The sequence below is a fragment of the Eutrema salsugineum genome, unplaced genomic scaffold, assembly GCF_000478725.1.
Source record: "Eutrema salsugineum unplaced genomic scaffold, Eutsalg1_0 scaffold_1, whole genome shotgun sequence".
NCBI lineage: Eukaryota > Viridiplantae > Streptophyta > Magnoliopsida > Brassicales > Brassicaceae > Eutrema > Eutrema salsugineum.
Window position 1 is genome coordinate 14,931,408 of NW_006256909.1, and position 17,908 is coordinate 14,949,315.

Here is a 17,908-nt window from a genome sequence, read left to right on the forward strand (position 1 = left end):
TTTTAAGCAACTATAACAACAAATAAAAACTATAAAACCACAAAAAATGAGAAGTAAATAGAATATCAAAATTAGAGAAAAATGATTGAAAAGAAAAAAAAAGAAAAGAATATTGCAACAAATAAATTTAAAAAAATTTAAAGGTACTGGTTAGAAAGATGGATTGAAAGCTAAAATTGAAAACAATATGTTAAAAAAAAAACAAAAAACGGAAGAATAACAAATAAGAACAATAAAACTATAATATAAAAAATCAATAAAGAATCAAAAAAATATCAAGATATATAAAAAAAAGAGAAAATAAAAAGAAAAAGTTAAAAAAATAATATGTATGGCAACAATATTGAATGTACGATTGGAAAGATGGATTGAATGAAATATATGTAATAAAAATATAAAAAATAATAAATCAAGAAAGTTAAAATTGTTAATAGTCAAGATTTTGATAAAAAAAAAACTCAAAAAGATAATAGATGAAAAAGGTTACCAAAATCATAAAAAAAAATTATATATTGAGAAAGTTAAAAATTATCTCTAGATCAAAATTTAGATCAAGAAACTCAAAATTTGGATAAAGAAATTCAAATTTATTAAGATATAGTATTGTTTTCTTTTTTTTTGTGTAATTTAATCCTCATCTTTGAACTAACAAATATAATTCAATCATTAAAAAAAGATTTTGAGACTTAAAGTACAATTAATAGTTAAAATATTTTCAAGCAACTATAACAAAAAAACAAAAACTATAAAATCACAAAAATGAGAAGTAAAGAGAATATCAAAATTAGAGAAAATGGTTGAAAAGAAAAAAAGAAAAGAATATTGCAACAAATAAATTTAAAAAAAAGGTAGTGGTTAGAAAGATGGATTGAAAGCTAAAACTGAAAATAATATGTTTTTAAAAAACAAACAACTGAAGAATAATAAATAAGAACAATAAAACTATAACATAAAAAATCAATAAAGAATCAAGAAAATATCAAGATATCAAAAATAGAGAGAAAATAAAAAAAGTAAAAAATTTAATATGTATGTCAACAGTTTTGAAGGTACATGCTGGAAAGATAGATTGAATGAAATGTAGTACAAAATATAAAAATGATAAATTGAGAAAGTTAAAATTGTTAATAGTCAGAATTTTGATGAAAAAATTCAAGAAGATAATAGATGAAAAAGGTTACCAAAATCATAAAAAAATAAAAATATATATTGAAAAAGTTAAAAATTATCTCTAGATCAAAATTTAGATCAAGGAACTCGAAATTTGGAGAAAAAAACTAAAAAAAGCAATGAATAAAAGAGATTACTAGATTTATAAAACTGAATAAAAGCAATGATTATACAAAAAAAAATTGATAATTTTACCTAAAAATCTAAAACATATTCACTTTCAAAGCAAAATAAATCAATACCTTCTCTCATAGTATATAGATAATATATGTTGGATAAGATTTTAATCCAGTGTTAATAATGTGTGAGATCTAGTGAATGATGTAGATCAAAAACTCAGAAATATTATTAAATAACTGGATAAGTTAGATAGGTTGGATAAGATTTTAATCTAATGGTTCAGAATTACTGAAATCTAATGAATAGTGTAGATTAATGTCCAGAGATTTTCTTATCTTCTTAACTTTTTATCTATAAAAGTACACATATAGATATATATATGTTAGAAAAGCATCACAATCATTTCCACTTAATTAAAAATGAATTTTAATAGTGGAAATCCATCTTCATTTGGTATTGGAAGTTCCTCTTCTTCTTCTTCTTCAAATTCATCTGAATTTGATGAATGGTTAATGAATGAAAATGAAGCAATGGATATAGAAGAACAAATTGCAATCAATATGATTATCAACAACAACCGCCTCATTTACCAACTCATTCAAGAAAATGATGATGTAAGTCAATTTTTTTTTTTTGTTAATAACTACATTCTTTCCAAAATTAAGTCCCATTCCATCGATCTACTTCCAATTTCAGAATATCCCAATACATGTTTTCCTCGGGGTTTTGATTCAAAATTTATTTTCGTACGGTTTAAGTTTGGTTACGTTCGGTTAAAGTAAACCGTATCGAAAAGGTTTTAAAATAGAATCTCATAGAAATTTTTTTTTCCGTCTACAGTCCTCTGAGAGAGAACGATCGTCATCTTCTTCGCTAAGCTCTGGGAGTAGTACGAGAAACGAACTAGCCATGGATCTCTCTACTGTTACGGAAGCTTTGGCCGCCAAATCCTATGATAGAATCGCCGATATATGCGATAATCTTATGCTTCAGGTCCCTAAATATCTCTCCCTATCATTGTTTCTGGTATTCGCTAGGGTTTTGTAGAGTTTGTGGGGATAATCGTTCGCTTTTTGTTTGCTCTTAAATCAATAGGTTGCTTCCGAAGGAATCTCTTTCCATGATGACTGGCCTTACGCAATCCATCTTCTGGGTTACTTTTACGTTGACGATTGGTGAGTTGAAATTTCCCCTTTGAAGGGTTTTTGAGCTGTTTTCATTGAATTCCTGCGGATTTTAGCGCTTCCGAATTGTTGTTACTGCTTCGATTGAAATTACAATTCCTCTTATAAGATGACAATTTGTATTCATCCAGTAAAGGGCATTGATTTGCGTTCTTGGGGATCTTTTTAAGGTCTATAGTTCTGCTTTTCACATTGCCTTGTTTGTATCCTCTAAGAAGAGAAATCAGATGTTGATAAGGTTGATACGTGTAGAAATCCGTTTAACAGTTTCGTGTTTGTGTCTTTAAAGCGAGTGTTGGTATATTGAAACTAGAGTGTTAATGTGTTATGGTTCTACCGTTCTTGACTACGATATTGACCTTTTTAAAATCGCTTTTGATGTGTGTTGTGCTTGTTTGGCTAAATCTGGAATGAAATATTGCCTTGTTTATATCCACTTAGTTTGATACAAGTTAATAGTTGTAGAAATCCTTTTAACAATTTTGCGTTTGTGTCTTAGTGGCGAGCATAATATATTGAAACTAGAGAATTGCGATTTTATTGTTCTTGACTTGTACATGGCCCATTTAGAAATTACTTTTGATGTGTGTTGTGTTTGTTTGGCTAAATCTGGAATGAAAATACTGCAGTGATAGCGCCCGTTTCCTCTGGAAAACAATACCTACAGCTATCAAGGAGAGCAAGCCTGAAGTTGTCGCTGCTTGGAGGATTGGGCAGAAGCTGTGGACGCGTGACTATGCAGGTGTATACGAAGCTATTCGGGGTTATGATTGGAGTCAAGAAGCCAAAGATATGGTTGCTGCATTCTCAGGTAAACTTTCTGTGTTACATACCATTAGCTATGATGGAATGGTTTCCTGAATTAAGCTTGCTGACAGCTTACGCAGCTGCAGTATATATAAAAGCATGTAAAGTTGGTGGTTTTTTTCTTTCTTTCTTTTTCCTCATTAGGTTTCAAGCTTTGATCTGCATATTGAGAGCCATAACTGTGCTAGCATGTTATCTTGGGAACCTTACTTTAGGTTTTGTGTTATGCTCTTATATAAAACCAACTCGCATGTCACCATTGAACATTCTGAACATGAATTTGAATACTATTTTATCAGTGTAGGTGTCTTATCGTTTTTTTGATTAAAACCGTAGCTGCTTCTATGATCGAACTGGTAGAGAGGTACTAGCTCAGTAGGATAGAAAGTAGACAAATTCCCAATTAGATGCTAAAAACATATTGAACAGTACTGTGCAAAGTGGTAGCTTTTTCCATATCCTTATCCATTGTTCAACACCTGACCCTTAATTGCGCCTAGTCACATTAGTTAAACTTTGTATTTCCATCATCACCCAACGCAATTTCTTGTGTTGGTGTTTTGTTGCAGATCTTTACACCAAAAGGATGTTTCAGCTTTTGTTGTCTGCCTACTCCACAATTACCATCTCTGATGTGGCCCTTTTCCTAGGGATGACGGAGAATGATGCCACAACTTGTAAGCTTCTTTCAGCAAATTCCTATTGCTTTCAAAGATTAACTGTCTTCTGCCACATCAAAAGTCTTAGATTTTTTATGAATTTAGTCAATAATATCAATACAGTTATCCTTTGAGACAATACTAATTTATCTACTTTTGAAGAATTCTTTAAAAGAGGTTTCCGCAGCGATGTCTTAGCTTAGTGTTTTGTATGCAACCTCCTAACTTAATTATTGATAAAAAAATGTTAACTTTTGCTGGATATATACACAGATGTTGTAGAGAATGGATGGATAGTGGATGCAACTTCTCAAATGGTGACCGTTAAGAAGCAAGCTGTTAAAAGAGAGCAAAAGGTGGATTCATCGAAGCTTCAACGTTTGACAGAGTATGTGTTCCACCTTGAGCACTAAAGTAAGAGACCAATCTCTCTCATTAAAGGGTTTCAGATAGTGAAAAAAACTAAAACACCAAACAAACTTCTGTTTCGAGGAGAGTCGTTTAGTTTTTGGTTATTTTTGTCTTGTTACCCCTAAGGTTTTGATTACTGATGGGTACTAATGCACTACATGATATTAGGATTTGTTTTCCGCATGCTTAACAATCGATAACATCTACAAATGCACAATCGAAAATCTGATAATTAGGTTTTTTTTTATAACACAATGGTTCGGTTGATGGGTGTGGAGGGCGAGATGTGATGAGAAGAATATAAAAACAGACCGAAATGTTATTTTAGCTTCTTTCTTCTATACATTGCCGTGTGGGTTCACTCTTCTCAAGCCACAAAGACATTTTCTCATCCACCGGTTTTGTACGTGACAGAACAGTATAAGTTTTAAAAACTTTGTCTAACAGTGGGTAATATCCGACAACACAAAATCTTAATGAAATATAATTCATTAATTTCTTCAAAACGAATGTTCAAAGGACGTGGCCAATCACATTAGGAAAAGACACTATAAAAAAGAAGATCATAGATCATAGCTGATGAGTTGTTTGATTTACCAAAACAATTGGCATACAAAAGTAAATAAAACTTTCTTTTGACACACATCAAAATGCCTAACCAAAACAGTTTCATCCAGACTGTTGCCGACCACGACCTCGCCCACGTCCAAAGCGACCCCGGCCCCTACCCCTACCACGATGACCCCTTCCCCGTTCAAAAGACTGCCCGGTGCTAAAACCCTGAGACTGTGGTCGCACAGGGGACTGCGGATTAGTTGGTGACTGCGGGACTTGAGACTGTGGACGAGTTTCAGATTGTGGTTGCATTTGGAATTGAGGGTTCATTGGAGACTGTGGACTATGGTTCAGCATGTGGTACTGTGGGTGGGGTTGGAACTGTGGGTTCATTGGAGATTGTGGCTAGTGTATTTGGGAATGCGACTGGTGCACTTGAAAACTTTGGGAAGTGAACAGGTTAAAATTCAGCTCATTCGGTAATTGCGGAAGCTGTATACCGCGACCCATCCCAAACGGTTGTTGGTTGAAACAGTTCTGACCAACTATTGCAGGCCATGGCGTTGAAGCCTGTCCTGGAAAGAAGTTTAAGCCCCCCGGTCCAGTTGGCATGGACATCTGGCCACCATTGAACTGAGGTTGGAACATCATCTGATTTTGGTTTTGCATTGCCATCAAGGGTATCTGCATTTGAGCTAGATTGGGATATGGGTTCTGGTGGTTACTCTGGGGTCTCCATGCTCCACCGTTAGGAGAAAAACCATCCATTTGAGGATGTGGCTGATGATTCGAAACCGGACCACCCCTCTGAGGATCAGAACAGTTTGACGATAAAGAACTAGTTCCATGGTTTTCTGTCCATTCCCCTGAGTAACTGCTTGTAGGCCTTCCGTGATCTCGGTTTTTCTTCTTCTTATTTCTTGTGTTGCCGTTTTTTGGCCATTCCCCATCCCTCTCTTTTCCATCTTTTGCATTCTTCTGTACTCGGCTTCTTTTTCATCATCTGAGTCTTCTGATATCTCCTCGTCGTTATCTCCAGATTCATCGTAACCTTTCTTTTCCAGTTCCTTGATATTGAGAATATGTTGAGCGTAATCGGCGACGAATGAGACATGTGTACCTTGAATAATCCCCTCTGGCACTTCGCTCTTTGAATTGAACCTCACAATGTAGTAAGGGCACTTTACAGGTCCAAAGATCTCATCCACAAGTCCCAGTGGCGTTCTTCTTTCAGTTATCCATAAGATAGAACCTTCAGTCAGAGGACTATGCTTTTCCATCCTCTCAACTACTAGTTGTGTGCTCAGTACCTGTAATATCACAAATCATATACAATTGGCAGCGGATTGCCAAAATAACAAACAGAGAAACACTAGCATTCAAGTAGAGGTTATGATACCGAAAGAACAACTCCAACAGGAAGCGTGACATGATGCGGTTCTAATGTGACATCCACATCTGGAACTGGAGGAAGCTCCTGCAAAGGTTAAAAACAAAAAATAAACTTTCATAATTTACTCAACATCTATAAATTAATAATATTGAATCATAATATTTTATTAATTAATCGTGATATTAATTTATCTATAAATTAATAATTATTAATTTATAGAAAATATTTGGTTCTCACATATGATTTTTGAAAATAATTATTTCAAATAATGTTATATTTAAAATTTTAAATAAATTTTTCGAATAATCTTATAATTAAAATTTTAAAAAATCTTTTAATGTAAATTATGCTTAACAATCATAAGTATCACAACGGAATAGTTTTTGATAGCATATTGGATTAGTCATGTAAAATTATATAATTTTATAAGTTGTAATTTTTTTTTAAAATGATGGTATTATCTATATTATTAATAATAAAATTAAATATACTACTAAAATACATTTGAATATATTTATAAGTAAAAAATTAATTATTATATAAAAATTATTATAAATTATGAATACATATCATAAAACAACAATAGGAGCTACTGATATAATAATTAAAGAGATGAGATCCAAAAAGATTTCTATTTTAAATAAAAACAAATACATTAGTAATATTTTAGTATATTATATATATATGTATTTATTAAAATTTATGTAATTATTAATTTATGTTTTTGTTGGGACCATATATTTACATATGAATTTTCAAAAAATTATTGTCTTATTATCTTATCAAATTTGATAAATTTTTACATTTGTTCGACTTACCAATAAAATTTCATATTTTATAGTAATTATTAATTTTTTAATATTGATTTATAAAGGTTTTATAATAGCTTTTTTGTTGCAGTTTTAAATAATTACTCTACGAATAAAATAATGGATTGCACTTCTTACTCTACAAAAACAATGGATCGCGGACTTATTTCAAGTTAACAAAGCTTGGGCATTGGAGTTAGAAACAGTTACCCTACGGCTTAGATTTTCCAAACAAAAAAAAAACTACTACTAATAGCTATAAATGTAAAAAAGCTGAAGCATGGGTACCTTGAGCTTATTCTTTGACCTTATAGGTTTTTTGGTTTGCAAACCGACGTCCTCATCCTCATCATTGCTCCAAGCAATCATCTCATTCACTTCATCATCATCATCTGAATCATCATTATCGTCAATTGTCATCCTCATCTTCACTCTCTATCTCACCCTCTTTAAGTTTCCCTGCCACGAACAATTCTTGGGTTCACCCCTAGGGGTGAATGTCACCCCTCTCATTTTAACCAATGATAATCTACCATATAATAAAATCACTTAAAATAACTTACCAAAATAGCACATTTTAAATATATTTTTTTAAATAAGAAAAAACTAAAGCCTAATTTGGAAATATTAAACCCAAACATAATATTAAAGTTTATGTAGAATTATTTTTAATAAAAATATATTTTACATAATTATTTGTTTTATTTTCGAAATTTAAAAATAAAAAAACTAAACTCTAAATTGGAAATAGTGAACCCAAACATAATATTAAATTATTTTTTTAATGGAAAAAACTAAATTCTAATTTAGAAATAGTGAACCCAAGCATAATATTGAAATTTATGTAGAATTAGTTTTAATAAAAAAATATTTTTATATAATTATTTGTTTTATTTTTGGAATTTTAAATAAAGAAAAATTAAAACCTAAATTGGAAATAGTAAACCCAAGCATAATATTAAATTATATATAAATATTTTTTAATATTTATATAATTATTTATTTTATTTTCGAAATTTTAAACCCTAATCTCTAAATTTTAATTTTTATACTCTAAATCATAATCTATAAACCTTTAAAAAATTAAAATAAAAACTCAATCCTAAATTCTAATCTTTATATATATTATTTGTTATATATATATTATCAAAATATTTAATTGAGTATTTAATCTTTTAATTTTAAATTTTTATTTTTCTTTAAAAATAATATTACATGGCAGATTCTAATTGGTTTAAATAAAAGGGGATAATGAATGAATTCACTCTTAGGGGTGAACCCAAGAATCCTTGCCCTACCATATCATCCTATTTCCCCATGACCATTTGATCGTCAAGTTTCTTTTCCTTTTTATTTTCCTCCTCTTCGCTCTCGTCCTTATCATCACTCTCGTCCTCGTCATTATCCTCTTCTTCACTGCTACTACTATCACTAGTTTTCCCTTTAGCCCCATCAGTTTTCTCATCATCACACATAGTCAAACGAACCTTCTCTAACGCCACTTCAATAAAAGGAGCCAAACCCTCTGTTTTCTTCAACTCTAACTCATCCAAATTCATGGTGGCACAAGCAAGAAGCACAGTCTCACCTTCCATTAGCCTAGCGTTATCAGAAACAACAAGCTCTGACTCTTTTTCAGCTGGTTCAACTACTCCGTTAGAAATTGCATACATGTCATCACAAATTTTGGACTCTGCCTCAATCGTCGACCCAGACGCTCACTCCAATCGACTTCATCCAGGATTAATCAGCCCAAGTAGCGATTAATTAGAAAATTATTAAACTATAAATGGGTTTTTCGAAGCCCTATAGCATAAGTGTTCTCAATATTTTATTACTAAGAGTGTATCACTATTTATAGAACATGTTGAACATGACATTCACTCTCTTTTGTCGATGTGGGAGTGGGACGTTTACCACTTCTTTTTACAACAAAAACTTAATCTATCTACTTATTTGTGTAGTAATTTGCTGATGTGTCGTGTTTTTAGCGAGTTTCACAGTGTTTCGCTTACGTGTTTTCGCAACATGAGTTTCAGCTGCAAAAAGACATTTTTATCTTATTTAACCATTACAATGTCATTTTTTATTGATTCTTATGTGATGAATTCATGCGAATATTAAATCGACCAAAAAGTAGGGTTGTATTTGACCAAATTACATACATACATGTGATGATAAACATGTGACGATTATTTGGAATAACCATATGAATGATAGATCGATCCAAAGATAGGTTTATTATTTATCATGCATTATTGTCAGTGTTTGATTGTTGCAACAAGAGTATCACTAGCAGTTAATATTACTGTCCAAAGACTTGATATTAATATTGCACTTTCTATCTTAAGATGGGTTGTACAATCGTTTAGTTATTATTGATTAATTCGGTTTAATAGTAAATTAGTAATAAAAATTGTTTAATTTTGCAGCAATTTTTACTGCAGTATTTGCAAACTTAAGTTCAATTCCAACACTTACCGGTTCCAACTACAAGAAATGGAAAAGTAAAGTTAAGATTGTTCTTGAGTGTATGGATCTTGACCTTGCGTTAAGGATGGAACAACCTACTTCTCCTACAGATACCAGCACTTATGAGTATAAGGCAGTTCATGTGAAGTGGGAACGTTCCAATCGCATAAACCGAATATAAGGCAGTTCATGTGAAGTGGGAACATTCCAATCACATTGGTTTAATGATATTTTGGACACCATTCTAGAAACCTTTAGAGGTAATGAGGAGATCTCGGATCTCAAACAGTTCCATGCTGAGATGGAATTGCATTTTGCGATTAGCGATAAAGCAGAAATAAGTTTTCTTCTCTATCGCTTTAGTACCATGAGGTATCACAGCAAAGGAAACATAAGGGAGTACATTTTGGAAATGTCCAACATTGTTTCAAAACTCAAGACTCTCAAGATTGAGCTTCCAGAAGAAGTGCTCATACATTTTGTCTTGAACTCCCTTCCTCCTCAATTCAATCAATTGAAATCCAGTTACAACACACGTAAGGAGAAGTGGGTTCTTAATGAGCTCATTTAATATTGTGTGAACGAGGAGGATATGATGAAACAAGAAAGGTCTGAGAGTGCTCATATGGTTAACACCTCTAAGGGTCTGGGCAAAAGAATGAAAATTGAGGTTGTTAAAAATGATGCTGCTAAAGATTCATCTCAAAAGAAGCAGACTAAGGATGAAGATACCTGCTTCTTTTGTAAGAAACTTGGACACATGAAGGACTGCCAAAAATATCATGCTTGGCGTGGTAAGAAAGTTATGTTCCTTGCTATGGTCTGTTCAGAGGTGAACTTAGTTGAAGTACCCAGAAACACTTGGTGGTTAGACTCAGGTGCAACTACTAACATCAATGTTTCATTACAAGGTTGCCTGAGCTACCGAAAACCTACTGAAGCTGAAAGACGCATTTATGTGGCTGATGGTTTTGCGGTGGATGTGGAGGCAATTGGGCATTTTAGATTGTTTTTTAGTACTGGTCATTTTTTGGATTTGAAAGACACTTTTGTTTTACCGTCATTTAGACGGAATTTGGTTTCCAGTTCTTATTTAGAGATATCTGGTTATTCTTGTCTAACTGAGCATAAAAAAGTTACTTTGTCTTTAAATTCAATTTAATTGGAACTGGTACACTTATGAAAAATCACAGTCTTTATATGCTTGACACTGTAACTTCTCATGATGAAAGTTTAAGTGTTGAATCAAGGGGTACTAAACGAAAGTTTGAGAATGCAAATTCAGGAACTCTGTGGCACAAACGCTTAGATCACATTTCTAGAAATAGAATTGAGCAACTTGTGTCATATGGTATATTGAGTTCTGTTGACTTCACAAATTGTGATGTCTGTGTGGATTGCATTAAAGGAAAACAGACTAAACATAAGAAACTAGGTGCATATAGAACTACGGAAGTCCTTGAGTTGATACATACAGATATTTGTGGACCATTCCCTACGGCTTCTTGGAATGGTCAACAATAAATCATATCATTCATTAACGATTATTCTCGATATGCATACTTATTTCTTATTCATGAAAAGTCAGAGTCCATAGACTATGCCTGGTTCTCCCAGTATGAATGGTGTATCTGAAAGACGCAATCGAGCTCTTAAAGACATGGTAAGGAGTATGATTTGTCATTCTCCCTTGCCTGAATCACTCTGGGGAGAGGCACTAAAGACTGCAGTTTACATTCTTAACAGAGTACCAAATAAAGCAACTGCAAAGACACTTTATGAGCTTTGGACTGGTAGAAAACCTAGTCTGAAGCATCTTCACATTTGGGGATGTCCAGCTGAGGCTTGGCCTTACAGGCCATATGAGAAGAAATTGGACTCCAAAACTGTGAGCAGTGACTTTGTTGGTTATTCGGAGCGATCTAGGGGCTATAAGTTTTATTATCCCACACAAAATATTATTTTTGAGACGGGAACAGCCACATTCTTTGAGGATATTTAATTTGGGAGAAGAAATAAAGTTAAGGACATCAGGAAGAATTAGTTTCAGTTTCTAATCTGATTCATATAGTTGCTTTTGACAATGCAAATTTGAAACCTAAAGTTGATACAGAAATCCTTCCTCCAAATGAAGATGACAATGTTATCGAACATGAAGGTCAAATTCAAGATCCTCAAGAAGTGGTGCAACAAGAACAAGTGCCTTTGCGGCGATCCACTAGAGAAAGAAGAAGCGTTATTCCGGATGATTACATACTGTTTCTTATGGAACAAGAGAAAAATCAAACCCAGTTGGAAGATGATCCTATCAACTTCCGTGAGGCAATGGGTAGTTCCAAATCAGATAAGTGGGTCAAAGCTTCTGAAGAAGAGTATCAGTCAATGCTAGACAATAAAGTTTGGGACCTCGTCGAGTTACCAGAAGGAAAGAAACCAATTGGTTGCAAATGGATACTTAAAACCAAATTGGACTCAAGTGGTAATATCGAGAGGTATAAGGCTTGTCTAGTGGCTAAAGGATATACTCAGAAAGAAGGGATTGACTACAAAGAAACCTTTTTTCCAGTCTCATCAAAGGATTCTTTTAGGACAATCATGGCCTTTGTTGCACATTATGACTTAGAGCTTCATCAGATGGATGTTAAGACAGCGTTTCTCAATGGGAACATTGATGAAATGATTTATATGGAGCAACCTGAAAACTTTGTAGTAGGTGATTCAATGAAAATGGTCTGAGAGTTAAAGAAATCTATCTATGGGCTAAAACAGGCTTCTCGTCAATGGTACCACAAGTTTCATGAGGTAATCACTTCCTTTGGTCGAATATTGTGTGTATCAAAAGTTTAGTGGGAGTAAGTGCATTTTTCTGGTGTTGTATGTTGATGACATACTTTTGGCCACCAACGATATAGGCATGTTGCATGAGACCAAGAGATTTCTTAAGAAAAGTTTTGCAATAAAAGATCTTGGTGAAGCATCTTTTGTATTAGGGATTCAGATTCATCGAGATAGAACTCAATGTATTATAGGATTATCACAAAAGAACTATATCGATAAAGTACTCAAGAGATTTGGCATGCAGGATTGTAAACCAAGTGATACCCTAGTCGCTAAAGGAGATAAATTCTCTCTCTCAGTCGGTGCCCTAAAGGAAATTTGGAAATTCAGGAAATGCAAAAGATTCTGCATAAGGGAGTCTGATATGTGCTCAAGTTTGTACGTGTCCGGATTTAGCGTACAATATTGGAGTTTTGGGCAGATACTTAAGTAATGCATGTTGGACCATTGGAAAACAGCCAAAAGGGTCATGAGGTACCTGCAAAGAACAAAGGACTATATGCTCAAATATCAGAGATCATTGGGTATTCTAATTCTGATTTTGCTGGATGTCAAGATAGTAAAAAGTCCACTTCAGGCTATGTTTTTCTGTTGGCCGGTGGAGCTATTGCATGGCGTAGTGCAAAACAATCACTCGTAGCTTCCTCCACAACGGCAGCAGAATTTGTAGCAGTTTTTGAGGCATCCAATCAGGGACTTTGGTTGAAGAATTTTGTCACAAAGCTGCAAATTCTTGAAGGAATTGAAAGACCAATAAAGATATATTGTGACAAGAAATCAGCTGTTTTGTACTCCAACAAAAATAGAAGTGTGACAAAGTCCAAGTTTATTGAAATTAAATTCCTGGTTGTTCAGGAGAGAGTGCAAAGTGGAGAGATTTCCATAGAACATTTAGGGATAAACTCCATGATAGCTGATCCTCTTACAAAAGGTATTACACCAAAGGTCTTTAATGAGCATACTGCTCGAATGGGTGTTTCAATTTTTGATGGTCATTTAGTTTAGTGGGATTTTTGATTTGATTTTGGGTTCTATGTTTTGGTTGTGTTTATGTACATTTTTCTGATCAGAAATAAAGTTTTCAGTTTATACTTTGTACTATAAAGTAAAGGGATCCCAATAAAGTAGGACCAATTAAAAATCGACATGTATTGATCACTTTTCTTGTGATTTTCATGCCACACTTTTCATAACTGATCTCTGTCATTTAACTATACTGATTTTAGTGACCATGGAAGGTTTAGTTATGATTGTTATAATGAAGACCACTATGATCCTATGTTGTTATAGTTAATGGACATGATTGTTTATGCTCTGATATATAATGACAATTTTGAGCTCATAAAGTCTATCACATTTTCAGATACATATGTGACCCAGTGGGAGATTGTAAGAATTATTTTGGGTCACATATGTATAATCAATGTGTTAGGATCATTATTTAAAGTAGTCAAAACTTATTTTGGTCACTTTAGTATTAAAGAAAAGACTAAAGGGCATAAATGTTATAAAAAATTCATGTGAGGATAAATTCAGTAATTTCTAATTTGATGACAGGGGGAATTAGAAATTATTATCTATATAAATAGAGAAGTTATGATCCCGCAACAACCTAACGACATCCTATCAATAAAGACCTTCAGCCATTTAGGGTTTGTTGTGGAAGAATCATTCTTAAATTCAGAGCATAAATCATGGATTCCAAAGGTATGCTTCCGCTTTTGTTATTACTAGGTACCTGCCCGCGGCGCGCATGCATAATTACTATACAAATTTTGTTATAATTTGATTATATCAAATTCTTTATTTAACATATTTTTAATTTTTTTACCAGATTTAGAAAGTTTTTCTAATATATACGTGACATTCTCTATTTTCAATAGTTGGAACTAAAATATTATATATTCATTAATTACGAAAATTTATTGAATTATTTATTATTCTAAATTGATTCATATAACCTATGTATTAATGTTATTTAACAATCGTCTACACTTATAAATAGAGATATATATATATATATATATATATAACGTAATATAAGAAGTACTATATTAAATGTCTATACAGTATAACTTTAGTGGATATATATAATGTAATATAAGAAGTACTATATTAAACGATAACCAAATACAAATTATTTATTATTCTAAATTGATTCATATAGCCCACGTACGTTATTTAACAATCATCTACATTTATAAATAGATATATATATAACGTAATATAAGAAGTACTATATTAAATGTCTCTACTGTATAACTTTAGTGGATATATATATAACGTAGTATAAGAAGTACTATACTAAACGATAACCAAATGCAAAAGAAAATATAATAAAAGAAATATCAAATAAAATAGAAAGATTCAACATAACATAAGATAGAAATCTTTATCATGAGAAAAAAGAAATGTAGCTTATACAATGATATTAAGTCTTGTTGCATGGAATTTAAAGAGATAAAAATTAAAACTCAATCATAATCAAATGATCTTGTTCAGGGGTTCTTTTTTGTGCTTGTTCCAACTTGCGTCTCCGTCATGTTAAACTTGTTTCGAATCCTGAAAGCTTAAAAATCAGGACATCATCAGTAGTAGGAGCAAAGAGGAGACGGGAAAAACCAATTGCATCATGAGCATGGATAGTTATTTCATCTATATATATAAAACCATCAGTAAGAACTATACATACAAAATAAAAAATTTATGAAATTAATGAAGATAATAATGGCATATGCTTCATGACCCATACCTTCTTTTTTCTTTATGCTCCAATTGGTTAAAACACAAACTGCAAGAGGACCAGTGAATCCTTTGCTTCTTTCTTTGATGTCAGCAGCAAATTCCCCGTGTGAGATACATTTCAATTTCAAATCTCTTTGATTTAATAATAAAAGTTATAAACTTTATTACCAAGTCATAGTGATCATGAAAGAAAATATTGCTTACTCAAGATCTGTAATGGTGAAAGTTATTTTCTGAACAGTATCTCCATCATGATTGTCTGCGGCGCGCGGGCATAATACTTTAGAATTACATACAAAATTAAATTTAATTATTCATTTTTAAATTTCATTACTCTTTAGATTTTTAATTGATTCTTTTGAAATTAAAATTTTTTAAAAGTCTCTACAAACATTTGCTATAAATTGCTGATGTTAGTTTTAATTGACATAACTTTATTATATATAACATTAAACGTAAAGTAAAAATTAAAAAAATAAAAGGTATTAGATCCTTAATGAAAACAACATTAATAAGTTTTTTTAAAAAAAATACATGTAGTGAAATCTCTTTAGATTCTTTTAAATATAAAATTGCTATTTATACAAAAAATACATAATTATAATTACATATTAAATTTATAGATAATTAATTTGTACAATTATTCAGGTTAAAATTTCATTATTCTGTAGACTTTTCAATGATGATTTTAAAATTAAAATCTCCAAAAGAGTATATTCTCTAAAACAATTCGCTACAATTCGTTGATATATTATAATAGAAGTGATTTTTCAAATACAGATATTACATGTTAGTAACCCATAAGAATGTTAAACCTATATTATTGTTGAGTTTGTAAATGATTGATTTGAAGATACGATTAGAGAATACGTCTTCAATCGTTAGAACCTTCTTTGGCAACACTTCCACACGCTTTGGATTTAAAATATTTGTAAATATCTTCAAGCGCACATGATTTTTTAGTCTTTTTATAGAAAACGTTATTAGTTTATTATTCAAAACTACATTATAATCAATTGTCAAATTATTTCATGATCTAAAAAGGTTTAATTCTCTAATTGTTATAGTTGAATATGGAAGTACAAAAACGATGAAACCAAATTTTTATGTATTTAGTTTTGATTATGTATACGCATTATAGTACTATTGTCTTTAATTGTTTATAATTTTAAATTATAGTAACCAAAAAAAATTCTGTAAAGATATAAAAGTTTTACTTTCTGAGTTCTACTTCATAATTTTTTACTTTTCTTCCTGATCTTCTTTATTTTTTATTTTTTTCATCTTCTACTTCATCGTTTTCGAGTTCTACTTCTTCTTCTTCTTCCTTATCATCTTTGTGTTCTTTGAATTCTCCTTCTTTTGTTTTTTAATTTTTGTCATCTTAGGTTTTTTTTTTCTCTATTTCTTAATTATCTAATCTATGTTTTCTTCCTTATACTTTGTCTTCATCTAATTATTCTTCTTAATCTTTCATTTTTTATTCTTTCTCGTATTTTCTTTCTTCTTTTTCCTCTTCTTTGACTTCGTTTTCTCAATCTTCTTATTCTCCAACTCATTATTCTTTTTTTTTTCCCACATTAACACCTCGTCTTCTTCTTCATTTTTTTATCTTTTTAAAATTTTTATACATCATCTTGACCTTATTATACTTTGTCTACATCATTTTCTGAGTTTATTCTTTTTCCACTTATGTTTCTTAATCTTTTGGTTTTCTTATTCTGCTTTAACTTTCTCTCTTTTTATCATTATCCTTTTTTGTTATTTTGCACTATCCATCATCTTCATAATCTATCATGTTTGTCTTCTTTGTCTTCTTATTCTTTAAGTTTTCTTAATCTCTTTCGTCATCTTTACATTCTCATACTTAATATTTTTTTCCTTGTATTTTTCCGAGTTGTTCTTCATCAGCACCATCATCTTGCTCTTTTTCGTCTTTGAGTTTAACTTCTTCTTTATCACATGTCATCTTTGAATTCTTCTTCTTCAACATCTTCGTCTTCTTCTTCTTGTTTTTTTTTCTTTCTCTTATTCAAACTTATCTGGTCTACATTTTTTCCTCCTCTTGAACTTCGTCTTCATCTGCTTCATCTTCTTTATCTTTTGGTTTTTCTTCTCCCTCGTAGTTTCCTTCTTATGTCTTTGTATTCTTTTTCACCATCCTTGTATTCTCCAACTTCTTCTTCTTCTTCTTCATCTTTTTATTTTTCGGTTTTTACTCCTTCTATTTTTCTTCACTAACTATTTTTTTTTTAAATTATTATGCTATATATTCATCGTTGTCTATTTTGTTTACATAATCTTCCTATTTTCTTGTTCTTTTATTTTTTCTTCTTCTTCCGGTTTTCTCTTCTTCTTCAACTTCCGCATCTTTTTATCCGTATCCTTCTTTTTTATTATGTGTTATCCACATTCTTCCTAATATATTGTATTTGTTCTCTTTGCCTTCTTATTTTTTAGTTCTCCTTAGCATCTTTTTCTCATATTTTTTCATTTTTATCTTGCGGTCTCCTGTCTAATTTTTAATGTATTACCTCTCATTTTCATTTTTCTCTTCATTTTCTTTGATTTCTACTACTTCTTCTTTATCCTCTTTGTCTTTTTAAATTATTGTTCTTCTGTTTTTCTATCAGCTTTTATTTTATTTTCTTCTTATTCTTCTTCTGATTTTTCACCTTTTTATTATTAGTTATCTTGTCTACATTTTCTTCTTCTTCTACTTTATCTTCATCTGTTTCTTCTTCC

At 31.5% G+C, this 17,908-nt stretch overlaps 2 protein-coding genes across 2 annotated transcripts; one reads left to right on the top strand and one right to left on the bottom strand.

Moving 5' to 3' along the window:
- The first annotated feature begins 1,692 nt into the window (after positions 1-1,692).
- On the top strand, positions 1,693-4,534 carry LOC18029752 (COP9 signalosome complex subunit 8). The gene is made up of 6 exons (XM_006414738.2): positions 1,693-1,904; positions 2,131-2,283; positions 2,386-2,465; positions 3,104-3,285; positions 3,851-3,958; positions 4,214-4,534. The coding sequence occupies exons 1-6, from the start codon at positions 1,710-1,712 to the stop codon at positions 4,351-4,353; spliced, it is 858 nt and encodes a 285-aa protein (XP_006414801.1). The 5' UTR covers positions 1,693-1,709; the 3' UTR covers positions 4,354-4,534.
- Positions 4,535-5,020: 486 nt separating this feature from the next.
- LOC18029753 (H/ACA ribonucleoprotein complex non-core subunit NAF1) lies at positions 5,021-8,930 on the bottom strand. The gene is given in 6 exon segments (XM_024149901.1): positions 5,021-5,841; positions 5,844-6,216; positions 6,306-6,383; positions 7,397-7,522; positions 7,524-7,595; positions 8,431-8,930. Coding segments are annotated over 6 exon segments (1,821 nt in total). The 5' UTR covers positions 8,782-8,930.
- Between the last annotated feature and the right edge of the window lie 8,978 nt (positions 8,931-17,908).

Bases quoted from the DNA above. Each gene is read 5' to 3' on its own strand.
- LOC18029752 (XM_006414738.2), top strand. From the start codon at position 1,710: ATGAATTTTAATAGTGGAAATCCATCTTCATTTGGTATTGGAAGTTCC. The intron at 2,466-3,103 runs GTGAGTTGAAAT...AAAATACTGCAG, and splicing joins TACTTTTACGTTGACGATTG to TGATAGCGCCCGTTTCCTCT. The intron at 3,959-4,213 runs GTAAGCTTCTTT...ATATATACACAG, and splicing joins GGAGAATGATGCCACAACTT to ATGTTGTAGAGAATGGATGG.